At 43.0% G+C, this 17,617-nt stretch overlaps 1 protein-coding gene across 1 annotated transcript in view; it reads left to right on the top strand.

Annotated features, from left to right (window-relative positions):
• The window catches only part of LOC100954950 (kalirin RhoGEF kinase), a 512,376-nt gene that overhangs the window by 300,119 nt on the left and 194,640 nt on the right, over window positions 1-17,617 (top strand). The window contains exons 7-9 of the mRNA XM_023516322.1: window positions 3,386-3,577; window positions 7,792-7,923; window positions 11,017-11,247. Coding sequence (XP_023372090.1) covers window positions 3,386-3,577; window positions 7,792-7,923; window positions 11,017-11,247 — 555 coding nt within the window. The remainder of the gene's footprint in view (window positions 1-3,385; window positions 3,578-7,791; window positions 7,924-11,016; window positions 11,248-17,617) is intronic.

Here is a 17,617-nt window from a genome sequence, read left to right as displayed (position 1 = left end):
CTTAAATGATCTTCCTTGGATTTATAGCTTGCCGAACTTCTTTCTGGGCTCAGCTCCCCGTCTTTGACTTCATAGATTCTGATTCCAACCAGTTTTTCTTCCTTTGTTCAGGAGCCTCTGAACAGGGTTGCTACCAGTCGGCCATCTTCCCAGAATTCCTATTCAAACTCTTAATCCAGCTCTTCAGCCTCATTCTTTCCTTTTAAATTGAGACCTTTTCTGCCATTCATCCCTTTTCATTTGGTTTGTGGCTGTCCTTGTATGAAGGGACAATTGCAATTTAAAATCTAAACACCCACTCTGTCAAGTTCTATGGTAAATGAAAATGAGGAAGAAGATGATGATGATGAACTTGGGCAGTGTGACTTGCCTGAAGTGTTTTAATACAATGAAAAGGGGCTATAGGGAAAAACAATGAGCAGATTCACCAGTCAACATTGTATTTATCTCTCTATTGTGAGGAATAGTGCCTCTGTTTCTTTTGTGAAGCATAATCATTTGTTAGTTTTAGTAAGACATTTCTCTGCCCACTGATAAGGAAAAATGAAAGCATTTATTGTGCTAGTCTAGAATGTAAACTGTAAGCTGTGGTCTTTTTTGTTTATTTGATTTTAGTTTTAATCTATGATCATAGGCTTAAGGGTTGAAGGGTCCATGGAGGACTGTCAGCACCTCCACCCAATTCTGTGCGGGGAGTCCCTTGGACGCATTCCTGCCAGTGGTTCAAAACCCTTCCCTTTGAGTACCTACAGGAAATTATTTCTGCCTCTGTGGAAGCACTTAATTCATTTTGCTTTAAATTGTAGTTATTGGAGGACTTGTCTTAAGTCTTAACTGAGAGCCCCTGGGACCAGGGAGTGAATGGCCAGGAATCCTGTGTCATCCCTTTTTGATCTTCCACAGCCTGCAGCATAGAGCCTGGCCCACTTTTCATAAATATTTGAGTGAATGACAAGGTGTTAACAGTCTCCAGAGGCAGTCACACTTGGACATCTCTAATAGTTAGAAAGTTCATCTTAACAGTAAGCAGAAATATGCCCCCCTGTGTTTCCTGGGACAGAGGAGAATGTAGACAAGTGGTGATGACAAAAGGTTGGGTGCCCATGGCATGTTCTGGGGACAGCGTGATGCTTTGCTCTCATAGCTTTTCTTGCATCCTATCTGACCAAAGTGCGTAAGATCTTTCTCCAGGACAGGAAAACCCAACAACCTAGATAGGTCTGGATAGTGGGGGAGTAGGGGTGAATTCTAGGATTTCAAGACACTTTGCGAGGACAGTTCTATCAGAAGCTGTCAGTGTCCCACCCATATCCCCTTGGCCTGTCCTAGGGGTTCTTTTCTGGTACTTCCCGTACAAACTGACAGCTTCCTGCATTTCTCTGCCATGGTTGCTGTGACATGGGAGTGTGCTTGGCTTATGTGGGGGTCAGGCTGGAAATGCCAGGGACTTGCCCCAGGAGGGACCTTGAGCAATGGGGATTGGTGCATAAATAGCTCATATTCCTCATTGTTTAGTGGGACAGCTCAGAGGTCTATTTTATAGAGTTTCTCAAGAGGTCTTAGTCCCAGTTGCTCACAGCACTACCCAACTAATTAACGTATCCTTTATTCATTTCCCTCTTCTTCACTACACTTCCTGGGAACATGCCCAAATATACTCTCTACCCCATATCCTGTCTCAAAGTCTGCTTTGGGGTAGAATCCAAACTAACAATGTCATGAATGGGAAATCTGAGGGATGGACTCTCAATGTTATTTCCATAGAAGACAAAATTTGGAGTTAGCACGTGGATTTCCCCCCTTTTTCTCTTCTTTCCCTCTATTTCTAAGTGCAGAGTTGGTTTTTTCTCTCAACTCTATAAATAGAGTTTAATTTTAAGTAGAATTTGTGTCCTAACTCAGCAAACAGGGCTGATAATAATTCCTAAATCTTTGAAGGGTAGTTATGTCACATAACAAGAGTCAGAAATATTCTAGCTCTATTAAGGAAATGCACTGTGTCAGAAAGGTCTTAGGCCAGACTATAAAAAGAGATGATGCCTGAGGGTCATTAGACATCAGGATAGATTTGTACTCAAGTATTTCACTTAACCTTCTAAATGTCCACAAAGACCTCTTAAATTAAAAGAGACCTTATCAGCTGGCCTGAGTTTGGGATGGAGTGGTGGAGGTTGGAGACAGCTAAGATGAATGGGACTATAAGGGAAGTGGGAAAGGAAAATAAAGAACCTTCATTAAACCCACCAGTATTAATGAGCTACACCTGAGCTAAGAGAACCAGAGAAAATGCTGTAGCTAAAGAATATTTCTAATCATTCAAGAAGATTTGTAACAAAGAATGAAGGTGTGTGAGTAACCTGCCTCCCAAGTCCTCCTTCGAGCTGACATTGTGAGATTCAGAAAAGCTGCCTGCGGATGCCACAATATTACTTGTTTGTTTTGACACTTCAGATAATTCATAGGAGCTAATAGTTTAAAAGAACCATAAATAATCACTGCTTTCTTATGTTTGTCGTTTTTTTTTTCTTTTGTCTTATTTCTTCCTGGAGTGTTTTCTGTTGGCCTAGTAGGAAACAACACATACGTTCATGAGTTTTTAACTGGAAAGCAACAATAGGAATGAATGTAAATAAAACTTAGATGAAAGTTGGCAATGGGGCCAAGAGAACTGCCACAAATGCCTTTTGGGGTTAGGTGGGAAAATGTTCCTAAATCAGGCAGAGATCAGAAAAGGATTCCATAGCATATACCTTGTTTTTAATGTGGAAAATTGTGTAGCTTTACATGCTGTCTTTATTTAAACTGACTGATGGCTGATACCTCAGCTCCTTTGGCAGGAGGAGGTGAGAGGAAGGGAGGGACATCTTTGCTAGGTAACAGGAAGATGCAGCATCACTGTGTCTTCTTTGCCTCTTTGGTGAGTACTGCTGCCCTATTGTAGGGGATAATAATGCCCTGTTATAACTCTTTCCTGTGCAGGAGACATGTCTTTGCCTCCTTCAGCCTGTGCCCTTGCTTCCCAAGAGTGCTCTTGGAAGTGCTATGCTGTCCCCCTGAAATGACCTCATGAGATGGTTGTGAGAATTACATAAGATAGTCCATGCAAAGTGATTGCACTAATGTTCATTAATAGTTGGCACAAAATCTATGGTGATTTCACATGATGAAAGGTCTCAGTTATTGTCCCTGCTACCTGCCAAAATTTTATGTCATAAAGAAAGGTCTCCCCTAGACCAAAAACAGATATACTAGTATGAGCTATACCAGCTTCTTTCAAAGTTTTGTTTTGAGTAGGCCCCTTCTCCAAATATGCACCCCCTAAACGTGCTCCATGGATGACTTTTTGACCTGCTCCACTAAGCACTCACTCTCCTTGGCTTCCCAGAATGCCTACGTCAACATCAACCGCATCATGTCTGTGGCTTCCCGCCTTTCTGAGGCCGGCCATTATGCCTCGCAGCAAATCAAGCAGATCTCCACCCAGCTGGACCAGGAGTGGAAGAGCTTCGCTGCTGCCCTGGATGAGCGCAGCACCATCCTTGCCATGTCTGCTGTGTTCCACCAGAAGGCTGAGCAGGTGAGGCCCAGGGACCTAGGGCAACTGCTATTGGTGGGAAGGTGAAAGGGCAGGGTGGGAACTCTTCTACCAAGAGCCCCTATTGTCTTTCTGAAACAGCAAAGACACTGCCGAATAATTGCAAAAATAACCCATGTTCTGCCAGTTTCATGATCCCTGTGTACACAAAGAAACACTGGTGAGTGTTGGTGGTTTTGCTTGTCATACAAATAAGAGGGGACTTGACTCTGTCTACATTGGGCTTGGTGGTTGGCTGCTGGGTGCTTGTGCTTGCATAAGTATGTGTGTATGTGTTGATGGTTTGCTTAATGTGGATTCTCTGAGCACAGATCAGAGGGCAAATTTAAAGAAATCATTGAGTGCTGAAGACATGAGGAAATGAATTCTATAGGAAGTATTCATCGTGGATAATAATGTGATAAAAATAATAATATAATGAGTAAAAACAGTAATTACTTGTTGCTGTTTACTTAGTAGCCAGACCTTACTAACCCATTTTACAGAGAGGAACACTGCAGCTCAGAGAGTGTAATGACCTGCCTGAGATCCCATGATGTGTCAGAGCTTGGCTGAACCAGCTCAGGGAAAGCCAGTTAACTTTTTAAGAATTTTGTGAGCTGGTTGTTAAACATAGCCATTAATTATAACTAACTTATATGAGTTTGTAATGAATTCTGTTATACTAAAAACAAATTTAAAACTCATCACTTCCTGATTATTTCACTGTATATTTTTTAAGTTTTTGAGGTTATTTTTATCTGCTCTTTTCCTGTGGTAGAAATGCCATACAGTTGTGTGCTACTGATAGTCTCTTCCAAACTCCGCATTCAGTGATGTCACACTAGTAGATTAAACAAACCATTATAGGAGTTTTATGGCATGCAAATTATCAAATACTACAAACTAGTGTAGGCTACACTCTAATGTGAGGCTTGGCTTACTGTATTTTAGTTGTTTGGAGTCTTCAGAAAATTAGAAAGAAAATGCTTTTGAATGGAGATTAAAAAATAATATCTGTAGCTATTACACTGTGAATAGCACACGAAAATCAAGGAAATATTCTTCTAATATTCAAAAACAATTATTCAGCTGACCAAAGAAGTCACATTATTGATGAACAAGTGTTCTAAAACTAGTCTTCAAGGCTCTTTCACTTTTATCTTACCCTTTAATGTAAATAAAAACGTCAACCAGCATCTGTGTAAGAACTATACAAGTTTGTCCATTGTCAACCTATAGATACAAAAGTTTGACAAAAGCACCCTGTGAGAATCAATTTGCTACATGAAATTTACAATAAAATGCATTATATAATGTTATTATTCTTTATAAATTGTGTTATGCATCCCTTATATAAGTAAACTTTATAATGCACTTACTTGTGTATATGTAATTTATACATATATAAATAAACCCATATTCATATACACACATACACATATATGCTGGTTGTTAAACAATTACTAACACACCACTGCTGAACTCACACAGTCTATAGGCAGCTGGGGTTTCAACCTAGATGTATCTAACATTAAAGCTTTAAAGTCTTTACTGTTATTAAGACTTTAATAACTTCTAAATTATTTAACTTCTAAATTTCTTCCTTTGTATCACATTTGGATAACTCTGAGGTAAAGGAGAGTCAGACTCATGGTTATACCTTAAATATCTCTCTGTGTTGCCAGTTCTAACATTGAAGGCCACATGTGATAATAAAAGAGTCAGGGGTATCCAATCTTTTTTTTTTCCTACTACACATTGATATCTGACACCACAGATAAGCGAAACAAACCTCAAATAATCTGCATGTGGCCACAGGCAGCAGATTGGACACCCTGGTTGAGTTAGACACATAAATTCTGCTCCCAACCCCACCATTCACAAACTCTTAAACAAGCCACGCCACTATTCTGAGTTTGTTTTCCTGTCTCTAATGTGAGGCTAATCATAAACAGCAGATCACAGGGCTTTTCTAGGGATATAACATTAGAGATGGAACATACAAGGTACTAGTGCACAAAATAGTAGATTTTAGTGCTATGCATGTTTTTTCAACATCCAGTATCTTTTTATTTGCTACACCTGTTTCTGTTTCCAGCTGAGAACTTCACAAAGACTGAAATAAATACTTCTGTCCCAAGTCGAGTATAGCCCGACACTTTGCGAGGCATCTAGCCATACTTTGGTTCTTTTAAAGGATGATGGTTGTAGTGACTCAGGGTGACTGATAGTGACTGATTCATTCTCAGGACCATGAGAATATTGACATCTAATCTTTTGTTCTCTCTCTTCAACCCTATCACTTCCATACTTTATTCAAGGTTTATCCAGACTGTCAAGGAAAATTCAGTACTTCCCTCTTTATCTCTCTGGCTTTCTCTTTTTGAGTGGATAATTTTGTGGGATCCGCTACAGGACTCCCGACAGAGTGCACCCTCTATGATTTTTTAAAAATATTAATTAAATTTTTCTTTTTTTTAGAAATCCAGGTTGAAATATAGTGGCATGATTGTAGCTCACCATAACCTTGAACTCCTGGGCTCAATGGTTCCACCTGCTTCAGCCTTCTGATTAGTTAGGACTATCAGTGCATGTCACCATGTCCAGCTACTTTTAAAATTTTTTGGTGGAGATGAGGTCTTTCCATGTTGTCCAAGCTGGTCTCAAATTCCTGACCTCTAGTGATCCTCCTGCCTTGGCCTCCCAAAGTGCTAGGATTATAGGTGTGAGTTACCATGCTCAGCTTTGCTTCTCCTATGGTTGACATAGAATATCAAATTGCTTTCACATTCATTTGCAAAGTAGTTATTGGTGGAGCAAAGAAGCTTCTGAGATGTCAGCAAATACATGTACCAATACATAACCCAATACTGGATGGTATCCAGCACTCTTCCAAAATTACTAGGGAATAGCTTAATCCCTCTGTGTTAAAAACATACAGAATGAAAAATTAGCCATTATAGCCCACAGGCCAGGGACAGTGAGCTGACAGTGACACCAGGACTAGAACTCAAGCAAAAGAAACACAAGGAAGAGCTGAGAGTAACTGGAGGAGCTAGTTTTTATTTCATGTTTCTTGACGTTGGATTGGTTTGGAGCAGAAGCAATTTTATTTGTATCTGTTTTTTAATGTGGTTTCCTTACATATTACTAGTCCTTCAGGGGTACTCATAAAGCATGCTTCTTTTTAACTGGAAAAAGAACTGATTCAAGGCTGCTTTTTATAGCCGTTTACCTAGGCAGCTCTTTATGGTCCTCATATGGGCTGTTCTTGGCAATGGGATAAAAAAAGGTATTTAGGCAATTAATTTAAATGGAGCTGTGCACCCAGGCAAGAGGAATCACAGACAGAACCATTCCAGACCATTGGGTGAAGAATTATTTGCATTTTAAAGGTGTATTTTTCCACCTAATAAACCTGAGTGATTTCAGTTAACTCAGCCTTTGTGTGTGGAGAGCCATAGTCGTCCACAGTTGTTAATTTTAATTTTTAGATAATTTGATGTCTGTCAAGATCCATGTCTATAAACCACATCCCATCCCAGGAGCCACTGTTGGCGCAGCAGTCTTTCCCTTCCTAGGCTGCCCCTCCTATACCCCTCTTCACGGCTCTGACCCAGCAATGAGAGTGCTGTGAAGCTCAATCCCCATCCCCTGTGGGAAAGCTCTCTGCAAGCTTCCTGGGGTTTCTAGTGATCCCATGTGAGGTGTACTTTACTCCTGCTCACAACTCATCAGATACATGTAAAACACGGGTGATCTTGTGTGAGGTGTACTTTGCTCCGGCCCACAACTCATCAGATACATGTAAAACACGTCTCACCACATTACGTAGACACTTACCTCTGCCTGCAAGTGTACATGGGGCAGGAAGCCTTAATGCATCCGTAGAATGTAGTGAACTGCGTCCACACCTGTACTTTAGTCAGTGTATGGGTATGACCTGTTGGACATCCAGATACCTCATGCTGCCCCTCACAGTTTCATAATAGTCATCTTTGTGCAAACCACACTTCTAAGCAGGTGCCTAGGCCTTATTTCTTATTAAGGGTTAGTGTTTGTAGAATTAAAGAAAAACTCCATCCTCTGCAGTGTATCTGAAGGCTTCTAGAAGTCCTAGTGTTTATTCCCAAGGTATGTAACCCTCTGTCCATAACCCAGTTATCCCCCACCCTCAGTGCTCCCACACTGACCCACTCAGCATCTCCTTCTAGTTCCTGTCGGGAGTGGACGCTTGGTGCAAGATGTGCAGTGAAGGTGGCCTGCCATCCGAGATGCAGGACCTGGAGCTGGCAATCCACCACCACCAGTCCTTGTATGAGCAGGTGACCCAGGCCTACACGGAGGTGAGGACTGAGCAGGGCAGCCAGGGCTACTGGGTGTGTTTGCATGCAAGGGGTGGGGTGGGTGGAGGTAGGGTGGAGAGAGCACTGACCTGCACACTGCAAAGTAGCCTGGGTGGGATTAAGGAGGGGAGAGGCAGCTTTACTCCATCTTTAGGAACCTTGATCTATGAACTGGGCTGTCGCTAGCCAAGAAACAAAAAAAAAAATTGGGTCCCTTGGCATGTACCACCCTTGCACACACACCTATTCTCTCTCCCTTTCGCCTACACCTTTTACACACATGTAGCACACATGCCTCCACTTCTGCCTTACCCTGCACTGAAGGCTGGACTTTCTCCTCTGGGGGAGGAATATCAAAAAACAAGGCTGTGTTTGTCTGGAGTTTGCTCTCTAGTTGGTGAATGGATGCACTAGCCCTGCCACCCTTTAATGGAGCAGTTCATAAAACTGATTTTTCTCACTAGAAGACCAAGAGTAAAGCATATAGGATAGAGAGAAGTGTTTGCAGAAGCAAAAATCTGCCATGGATATGAAGGACAAATTAAAAGGCTCTTCGACTGAAAAATAAAGGGGAGGGGGGAGCTCCAAAGTTGAGAAGGCACAAAAACCTCTTGACAATCCTTTCAAAGTAAAAGAAAGAGCCTTATGGGTGCATAGGCTCTAGGGCATGAATTTTTAAGGGAAAGGGACTGAGGTATAAAAAGAGATGGATTAATTAAGGATGATGGATAAGGAGGGGAAAGTAAATTCGCATCTGGGCTGTGTGTTTCTTCTGGGGCAAGGTCAGTTAGAAGTGTATTCAAGTGGGTGCTTAGACCACCTGTTTCAGACTCACCAGAGGTGCTGATTCCTGTGTTCCACTCCAGGCTGAATCAGAATGTCAGTAAGGGAGATTGAGAACCTATGTTTTAATAACTATTGCCCCAGGTAAGTTGATGCATATTGACATCTAAGAACCAATGGCTTCCAGATAAGAGTAAGGGTTTTTGCAACAGTCAAAACTGAGTTTGAATCCTGGGTCCACTATTTACTAGTTGTATGACTTCAGGCAAGTTACTTAACCACTCTTATCCATTTCATTCTTCTGTGAAATGAAAGTGGTAATACCTACCCTATTGGGTAGTGTTAAGGGTCATGAAGATAATGTATGTAATGCACTTGGCCCAGTGCCTGGCAGTAATGACTACTAAAAAATTATAAAAGACTGTGTCATTGTAGGAGGCACAGAGGAGGGCTTCTGAGCCAAACTTGATCTCATCAGCTCTGATCCAAATGCCCCAAGCCATTCTCTCTTAGCAAGAGAACTGTGCTTCTGCCCAAGGGTCAAGAATCTCTAAATGTACTCCTTGTAAAATTAAAAATATATATATCAGAAATGAGGTTAATATTATATTTACATATTTCACACTTGTGAGGCATGGGTATAATTATACATATAGATATGATATTCCTCCCAATTAATTCTCAGGTCCTAGCATTGTGAGACTTAAGACATTCCTTCCAGGTCCACTTCAGAGGTCAGTGGGCTATTTCTGCCTCTTATGTGAAGACAAGGCAGAGGACTGGAACTCATGTCGACTTGGATTTCTAATCACCCTCTCATAGACATGGCATTGTACCAAAAGACAGCATTTGCTCAGGATTCCCTAAAGAGAACTGTCCTGGTTTTGGCCATAGAAAACTTGTCCTGTTCAGATCTCTGAAAGGCATTGTTTCTGCAGTATTTATACGCTACCTTCCCATCTCCTCCTGGGCAGTAGATTATGGGAGCTGGGGTTGGGCATGGTAGTTTCCTCTCTTGCCTCAGCTGCACGCTATCCCAGCACTACTCTTAACCACTCCTAGGCACAAAGGCATTTCTGTGCCCCATAAGCAAGAGTACCCGATGCCTCTGCATTCCAAGACCCGCAACTGAGCTATTCAGGGATGGAAGGAGTGAAAAGGGGGGTTGCAACCCTGGCGAATAGCGTCCCATTGGCCTTCCTGGGTGGAGGTAGAAGCACACCTCCTTCCCTGGCTTCCTGATAGGAAAAGACGATTTCAACTTCAAATCAACTTTAATTTAGTTATTACACAAATTAATTTGGGAACTTAAAATTCCTGTCAATTCTCCAGCCACCACTATTTTAAATTGGAAAGATACAGTTCTGCAGGATACCCTGCCAAGTACAAGAAAGCCACAGGTATCAATCATGTAATGCCACCTCCCAGAATTATTGGTACCCAGGATGGTGCCAGGATACCCATTCCAATGAGGAGGAATGGGCAGAGAGTGTCACCTCCCTGCTCTCAGACTGAGGGCAAGTATCAGGGAACCCAAGAGCACGGATGGTATGTGCACAGTCTCAGGGTCCCTACCTTACCCTACATCTTCTAGAAAAATGGAAATGTCAGTGATTTTCAGGGGAAAGAAGGGGGTTGTATAGAGGGAAAGAAAAAGATTTTTAAAAAAGATAAAGATAAAAGAAAATGACAAGGAAGTAAGGAAGATGGGAGAGAGAAATGGTGATGATGATAAAATTGGTAACCAATACTACATGGCAGTCCCTGTTCTCAGCATTGCTTGTGTATTAACTCATTTAATCTTCACCACAACTTTATGAAGTATGTGCCGTGATTACCCTTCATTTACAGGCAGGGAAATTGAGGCCTGAAGAGGCTTAATACCTTGCCTCTGATCACACTTCTGGAAATTTGGAGCCAGGCAGAAGTTGAAAAAGAAATAGTGAGAGAAGAGCATGGTGGCAAAAAATAAATTTGACTTAATTTATGACCCAGTCAGTGAGTCAGTCAAAGCATTTATCAGGTGTCTATTACATGCCAGGCACTGTTCTGGGCAATGGGGAGAGACCAGTGAGCAAAGCAGAGTCTCTGCCCTCATGGAGCTGAAATTCAGGAATGGAGAGTCTCCCAGACAACTGGCCAGTCTCCAGCAGCTTCTGTCCCCAGGATTCCAGGCTGCTCTGCCCTCTGGCCAGCTGGCATGTTCGTCAGGGCCAATGGGTCTTGAAAGGACTGTCAGGCAGGCTGCCTGTCTCTCCCTGTCCCCTGTCTGCCACTCCTGTCCCTTGATCTGACCTTTCCTTCTTGCAGGTTAGCCAGGATGGCAAAGCACTGCTGGATGTACTGCAGCGTCCCCTCAGTCCTGGGAACTCCGAGTCCCTCACAGCTACAGCCAACTACTCCAAGGCTGTGCATCAGGTGCTGGATGTGGTGCATGAGGTGCTGCACCACCAGCGACGGCTCGAGAGCATCTGGCAACACCGCAAAGTGCGGCTCCACCAGCGGCTACAGCTCTGCGTCTTCCAACAGGATGTGCAGCAGGTAACAGGCTCTACAGCTGACATGTGCCTTCCATTCCAAGAGGCAGACTGCGTGTCCCTGACCAGAGGATCAGGCCTGGGACAGCCCGGACTAATAGAGGGAAGATGGCAATTGAGCCCCCAGCTACTCCCAAAACTGTACTGGTTGATTGCATGCTTCTTGCCTGAGCGGCTTTAAACACTGTGCCTCCTGTCTGTTTGGTATTGGAAAGGAAGACTCATCTCAGAACACCAGTTCCTATAGTCACATGACAGCTAGATGGCTCTCACTCACTTCTCAATCAGGGGTGCACGTGGGAGTAGGGTGGGGTACAGGGACTTTTAGAGGATTCCTTGGCAAGGCTGAACCTGGGAAAACAGATTTAAACATAGGTTGTTATTCACTAAATGGTCTATGATTAGAGGTTATTTCTGGCTTTATTTGTTTTGTTTTGTTTTGTTTGCATTATTACACCAGTCATGGTTTTTTCCCTTACCACAAATAATAAAGAAATGGCTATGTTTCTGACCATAAAAGGACAGCCGCGGCCACAAATGCCATTTCAGATAAAGTAACTCACTCTTTTCTCCTTGCACTGTCTCTGTTTCTGTCTCCCTGGGGACCTTGGGAGCTTTTCTTAGAGGACTGATATACTAGAGGACGGAGGGGAACTTGTGGGGAGCTGGGAACTGAGATTGAGCCTTAGTGTCCTTACCTTCTTAGTACACTGTGGGGGACAGTGTGGGGACACTTGTGCTCAAACACCTATTATAAGACTTTTCTATAGCAGCCATATAATTTCAGGATTACATATAAAATAATGATTTACTCTGCTTTCATTTTTCTGTGGTATTGACCTGGTATAATCCAAAAGTATAGTAAAATATGCATGGGAAATTGAGAGTCAACTCTACATGTCTTTGGGCTATTGGTTCCCTTCACAGCTGGAACTGGGTGCCTGGGGTCATCAAGCAGGGTAGAGGGAGAGTAGGGCATCCTCGTCATTGTCTGTGTTAACCTCTGGGAAGGGGGTTGCTGTGCAGTCCATCCTGGATAGATGGGCCTTCAGGCATGTCCCTCATCTCAGGCTACCCTAACTCCCTTGCAGCTCCCCCTCCTAACTGGGGCATCAATTGAGTCTTCAGAGGTGACAGCTCAGCCCCAGGAGAGACAGGAACTGTTGATGTGCTTGGCCCCAGCTTTGAAACCCTTGTGGGGCCTGCCAGGAATGATAAGGCAAATGAATCACTTGCCTACTCCTGCCATCTGGAGCCATCCAAATAAATATATCATTGCTGAGCACAGGAGAGCATGGGGGCAGTCTGGTTGAGACAGAGTGAAGTGCCAGCCTCCAAAGGCACAAAGGATGGGGCATTACTATTTCAGTGAACACTCTATGACTCACGGAAATGATCTGGGCCATGAATTGAGCAGTATCAGTGGCTTCTTCACCCTCTTGCTGTTTTTGTGGCTGGTGTCCTAGGATGGACTCTAGAGAGCTTCAGAGGGAGGGTAGGCTAAAGGGCTCCTCAAGAGGAGGGTGGTATTCTGGACTTAGGTTATTAGGAAACTGATGTTATAAGATTGTTCGTAGCCACCATATCATCTAAACTAAAGTTTAGAAAAAGTACAGTGAACCAATACCTGTGGCTGTTCTACATCATGCTCATAAAAATGACAGCCTTTCTGGAATTAAGGCCCCTTCCATTCATCACATTGTCAGCACTGTGTGAAGGCACGAAGAAGATTAGGAGGTGAGTGTGATGGGGCCTTCTTGGATGTTGCATAAGAACTGAATTTCCTAGGATAGTTAATTCCATCATCCTTTTCAGGATATGTGAGTAAATATGACTTCTGGGAGCATAACTTCACTCACCCATTGTTACACCTGCTCACCCAAACTGTGTATCTGACACTGGGACAGATGCAAAGAAAACTGGAAAAATGAGGGCTACCAAACTTGGTGAAGGGTTTCACTTGTTTCCTTGGCACCAAACAACCTGGGTACCTGACACGTCTGAACTGTGTTTTAGAAGAATGCTGAACTACACACCTGCAGGTTAGAGTGAAGGACTTGGTCTTTGGTTTCCTGACTCCCAATTAGGTTTCAGGATCAGTCAGGACAATTAATTTCCCTGTTCCATGCTTTCAGTTTTATATATATCTATCATGGCCCAGCACTGTCTTAGGTAGTGGCAGGTTAATTAGAATGGCACAAGATAAACACATTTGAAAATATAAAGAACAAATCTACCAGAGCAGACTGTGTGCCAGGCAATAGAGTATTGATGGAATAGTTATAGGCAGGGGCATGAGAAGTCGGAGTCAGTGTCTTGAAGGAGGAGAGAATCAATTAAATGATACAGTCTGGATCCAAGACTCCTAAGCACACTTAGGATTCACAGATGTTTGCTTAGTAGCCTATGTAGGAAGCTTGTGAGAGAGCATGCGTGGCTATGGGCAATGCAGAACCCTGGATAAGAGCTTGAGCTCTGGAGTCAGGCAGCCTGAGTTTAAGTCCTGTTCTGACATCTGTGTGACCTTGAGCAAGTTGCTTTACCCCATGGTGCTTGATTTTCTTCTCCTCTAAGATAGGAATAATAATACTACCTACCAAATCAGGCTTGAATGAGATACAAGTGCTATACATAGCAGAGCCTGCCTGGCACATGGCCTCTTTGAGTGGTGCTCGGGCGCCCTCTGGTGCTTGTGCTGTTGGGGACTTCCAGCTGATTCTTCTGTTTCTACAATAGCAACTGCTTCCTGGCGCAGCTGAGTTCCATTCGATTTAGTGATAAAAGATCAGTGCTGCCAAGAGCCTGAAAGAACATCCAGTCTTAACTACTATATGACTGAGGAAATCAAGGCCCAGAGATGCAAAATAACTTAGCCATGATCACACAGCTAGTTAATGGTAGTTCTAGGACCAGAAGCTAGATCTTCTGACTCCTAGTCCAGGCATCTTACAGAAAAGCCACACAACAGAGGAGCCGAAGAATGAGAGTGGGGAGAGAGACAAGAAGAACACGTGCATACTTGCATGGAGGAGGGAAAGACAGGCACACACCTCGACAGGGGAGAGGGAGAGGCAGAGACATAGACAATGGCAAGAGAGAAAGAAAGGGAAAGATTCATAGACAAAGGGCAGAGAAACAGACATGGCTGGGGTGGGAAAAGAGAGGAGGAAGATAGTGGAGGGAGACACGAGAAAGATGGGGGCTCCTGCCAGAAGAGGGAGAGCAAGCCTGCCTCTGCCTTCCTGGCTTCTTGCCCCATTGCCATTTCTGGGAGTTGCCTTTGCCCAAGTAGGAATACTTTGCCCTTTAAGGACTCAAATCACAGTAAAGTAGAGAGCTGCAAATCAAAGATAGATGCAAGTAAAAATGATAGTCCATTTAAACATTTGCAGCCAGAGATGGCCTACCATATCATCTCTGTGGTACCTTTGCCTTGGGTCCCAGCAGGTATATTCTCAGATTTCTCTTCCTTGCTAGGCTGGGAAATGATGGAAACAAGTCTTAAGGATAAAATTGAATTTGGATTCATTAAGCTAAAGAAAGGCTTGGAAAGGGCACTCTTGCCTTACTACTGCTAGTAAAATAATTTTCAGCGCTGTTATTTTTCCAGTTTAGTGTTGAGCAGTACTGAGCAACAGCTGGAAAAGCCCTCTGTAACAACATCATCATACCTCCACCTGTGGTCTTTTATTCTCCCCTAACTGCTGTGGCTTCCCATGTGTGTAAAATGGCTAATTTCAAGCCAAAATGGATCTCACTTATGGTGGAAAGAACAAAGAATAAATATACTCTTGCTTTTTCTGGGAGATGCAAATTCCATTCTATTTTTTCTTAGCTAGACCTACTGTTTTCAGAGCACCCCCTGCAGGCTTTCTTGTTCTGCCTCCCTTCTTCCTAATCCTCTGTTTTTTGCAAGAATAAATCTATGAAGTATTTGGAACATCTACTATATGCAAGGGTCTGTGCTAGGAGTTTGCAGTCTGTATCCTCATGAGTAGACAGTATACCAAGAATATATCATGGCATATGACTGTCTGAGTTTAGGACCAAAGAAGCAAAATAACAATAAGCTGGTGGAGTCAGAACAGAGAAAGTTCCTTCTGGTTGGGGTGGAATTTGTGTTGGTCCTTGGCGCACAGGCAGAGAACGGGATGGTGGTCTTGGGGAAGGCGAGAAAGAAGAGACCTAAGCTATAGGCCAGGGACAAGGATGAAGAAATCTACCTAGATGCCCACTCCTGGCAGTGATGTGGAAGGTGAGTCTGATAGAGTAGGGAGTGGTCTTATTGGAGTGAGTAGGGCAGTGACATGTTTCAGGTTCCTTGTCTTCCCTTAAAAATGCTGTCTTATTTTTAAGCAGTCTGGTCAGATAAACTAGTAAAGGCCAATTATTTCAGAATTTATCTAGTTTGGTGACTTTCCATTCTAAATTCATGCAAATTGATATTAAAGTCCATAGTTCCTATACTACAAATTGATCATACCTGCTTCTGTAAGTTTTTCTGGAGCTTCATGTAGAAAATTATAGCTTTTACTATATCAACTCTTGTTTGCCAAAGAATATCTGAAAGAGATTTGAGAGTGATTTTTTTAAAACTCCAAATAGTTATTCTTTTACTAGCTGGAGTAACTATGGCCCCTTAATCATACTAAAACAGTTTGGTTATTGCATAACCCAATTGACAGCTTTGCATAAAAACAGATGAGCACTTCAAGTCATTTTCAGAATGAATCATTATAAAAAAGTAATAAGGGCTTGGTGCACATAGCACAGTGGTTATGGTGCCAGCCACATACACCAAAGTTGGCGGGTTCAAACCCGGCCTGTACCAGCTAACCCACAGTGACAACTGCAACAAAAAAATAGCCAGGAATTATGGCAGGTGCCTGTAGTCCCAGCTACTTGGGAGGCTGAGGCAAGAGAATCGCTTAAGCCCAAGAGTTTGAGGTTGCTGTGAGCTGTGATGCCACAGCACTCTACCCATAGTGAGATTCTGTCTCAAAAGATAAATAAATAGGCAGAGAAGCAAGATGGCAGCCAAATAACAGCTTCCTTGCAACTGGGCATGGTGAGACTGGGGAGAGAAGACTCCAGGCTTCTCTGGCTGGTGGGATCTGCCCAGAAACATCCCTCTGGGGACACAGGGAGTCAGCGAGAGACTTCTGAACCCCATGAGGAGGACAAAAGCAGTGGAGAACTGGCAAGTGGTTGCATGTGTTCATTCTGTCTAATCCCTCCGGCAGCTGTAAATACAGCAACAGTGAGATTGCAAACTGGAAAGGCCTTACCTGTGAGCTGCTTTTTTTTGGACTTGGCACTTAGTTGAACTACTTTGGGAGAACTTGGGCGAGAGTTGGAGGACTTTAAGCATTGTCTAGGGCCCTGGACTGTGCTGCTGAGCCAGACAGAGCTAATAGTGTTTGGCTGTGGGCCATGTGGAACCACTATGTGAGAACTGCCCCAGCAAGCTCTGCCCTCAGGGTTGTAGAATGAGGTTCCAGTGGACAAGTAATCTAGTGACTGAGCAGTCTAAAGGCATGGACTGAGGTGCCTTAAAGCCTTGGCCCTCAGGGGCATACAGTGAGATCTGTTTTAGTGGATAGCCACTTCAAGAGTGATCCCAGCTACAAGTGCTTTCCTGGGAAAGCTTCTGCCTAGCCAAGGTTATCAGTTTAAAGTGCCTTTTAAGCAGGCTGAGGAGCAATTTAGGCTCTCCACCCTGTGGGGTCTGAGAAATCAGCAGAGGCCTCTAGTCTCCATCTTGTATAGCGGTATCAGCATTGTGATTAACATCTCATACCCCCAAACCTGTTGCCTAGACCATATTCAACAAGATATATACTGCTTTGTTTTGGGTTTTTTTTTCTTTCTTTTTTTTTTTAAATTTTCTTAATTTCAACAATTTCCCTCTAGATTTTTCTTGTTTTTTCTTGCTTTTCTTTCTTCATTTTTCTAGTTTAAATATAATTTTCCATTGTTGCTTTCTTTAACAATTAGAACTTCATTTTGCTAGTGTTTCTACCCTCTATGATTTGTCTTTCCCCCCAATTTTATCCCGTAAAGGTTTCTGTTTGCTTGTTTTGGTTTGATTTATAGCATTTTTGCCTTTCCTCTCTACTTGGTGGAGGTGGGGTGCTATGTCTGAACAGGCTGGCAAAGAGCTGCTGACCTCAAGGGAACCACCTAACCTGGTACCCCCCAGAGGTTGGGGGTCTTTAAGGTTGGGTCAAAGTACCTGACTGTACACCTATATTGCTCCTATCTCCCTCTTTCTGTGCCTTTCTTCTTTTTGTCAATATTCCCTTTTACTCACCCCCCTCTCCTTTCTATTTTTTCTTTTCTTTTCTTTCTTTCTTCTTCTTTTTTTTTTTTTT

This window comes from Otolemur garnettii, unplaced genomic scaffold (genome assembly GCF_000181295.1).
Source record: "Otolemur garnettii isolate 467f Iridium unplaced genomic scaffold, OtoGar3 scaffold00089, whole genome shotgun sequence".
In the NCBI taxonomy this organism is placed as follows: domain Eukaryota; kingdom Metazoa; phylum Chordata; class Mammalia; order Primates; family Galagidae; genus Otolemur; species Otolemur garnettii.
This window is presented reverse-complemented; position numbering and strand designations above follow the sequence as displayed.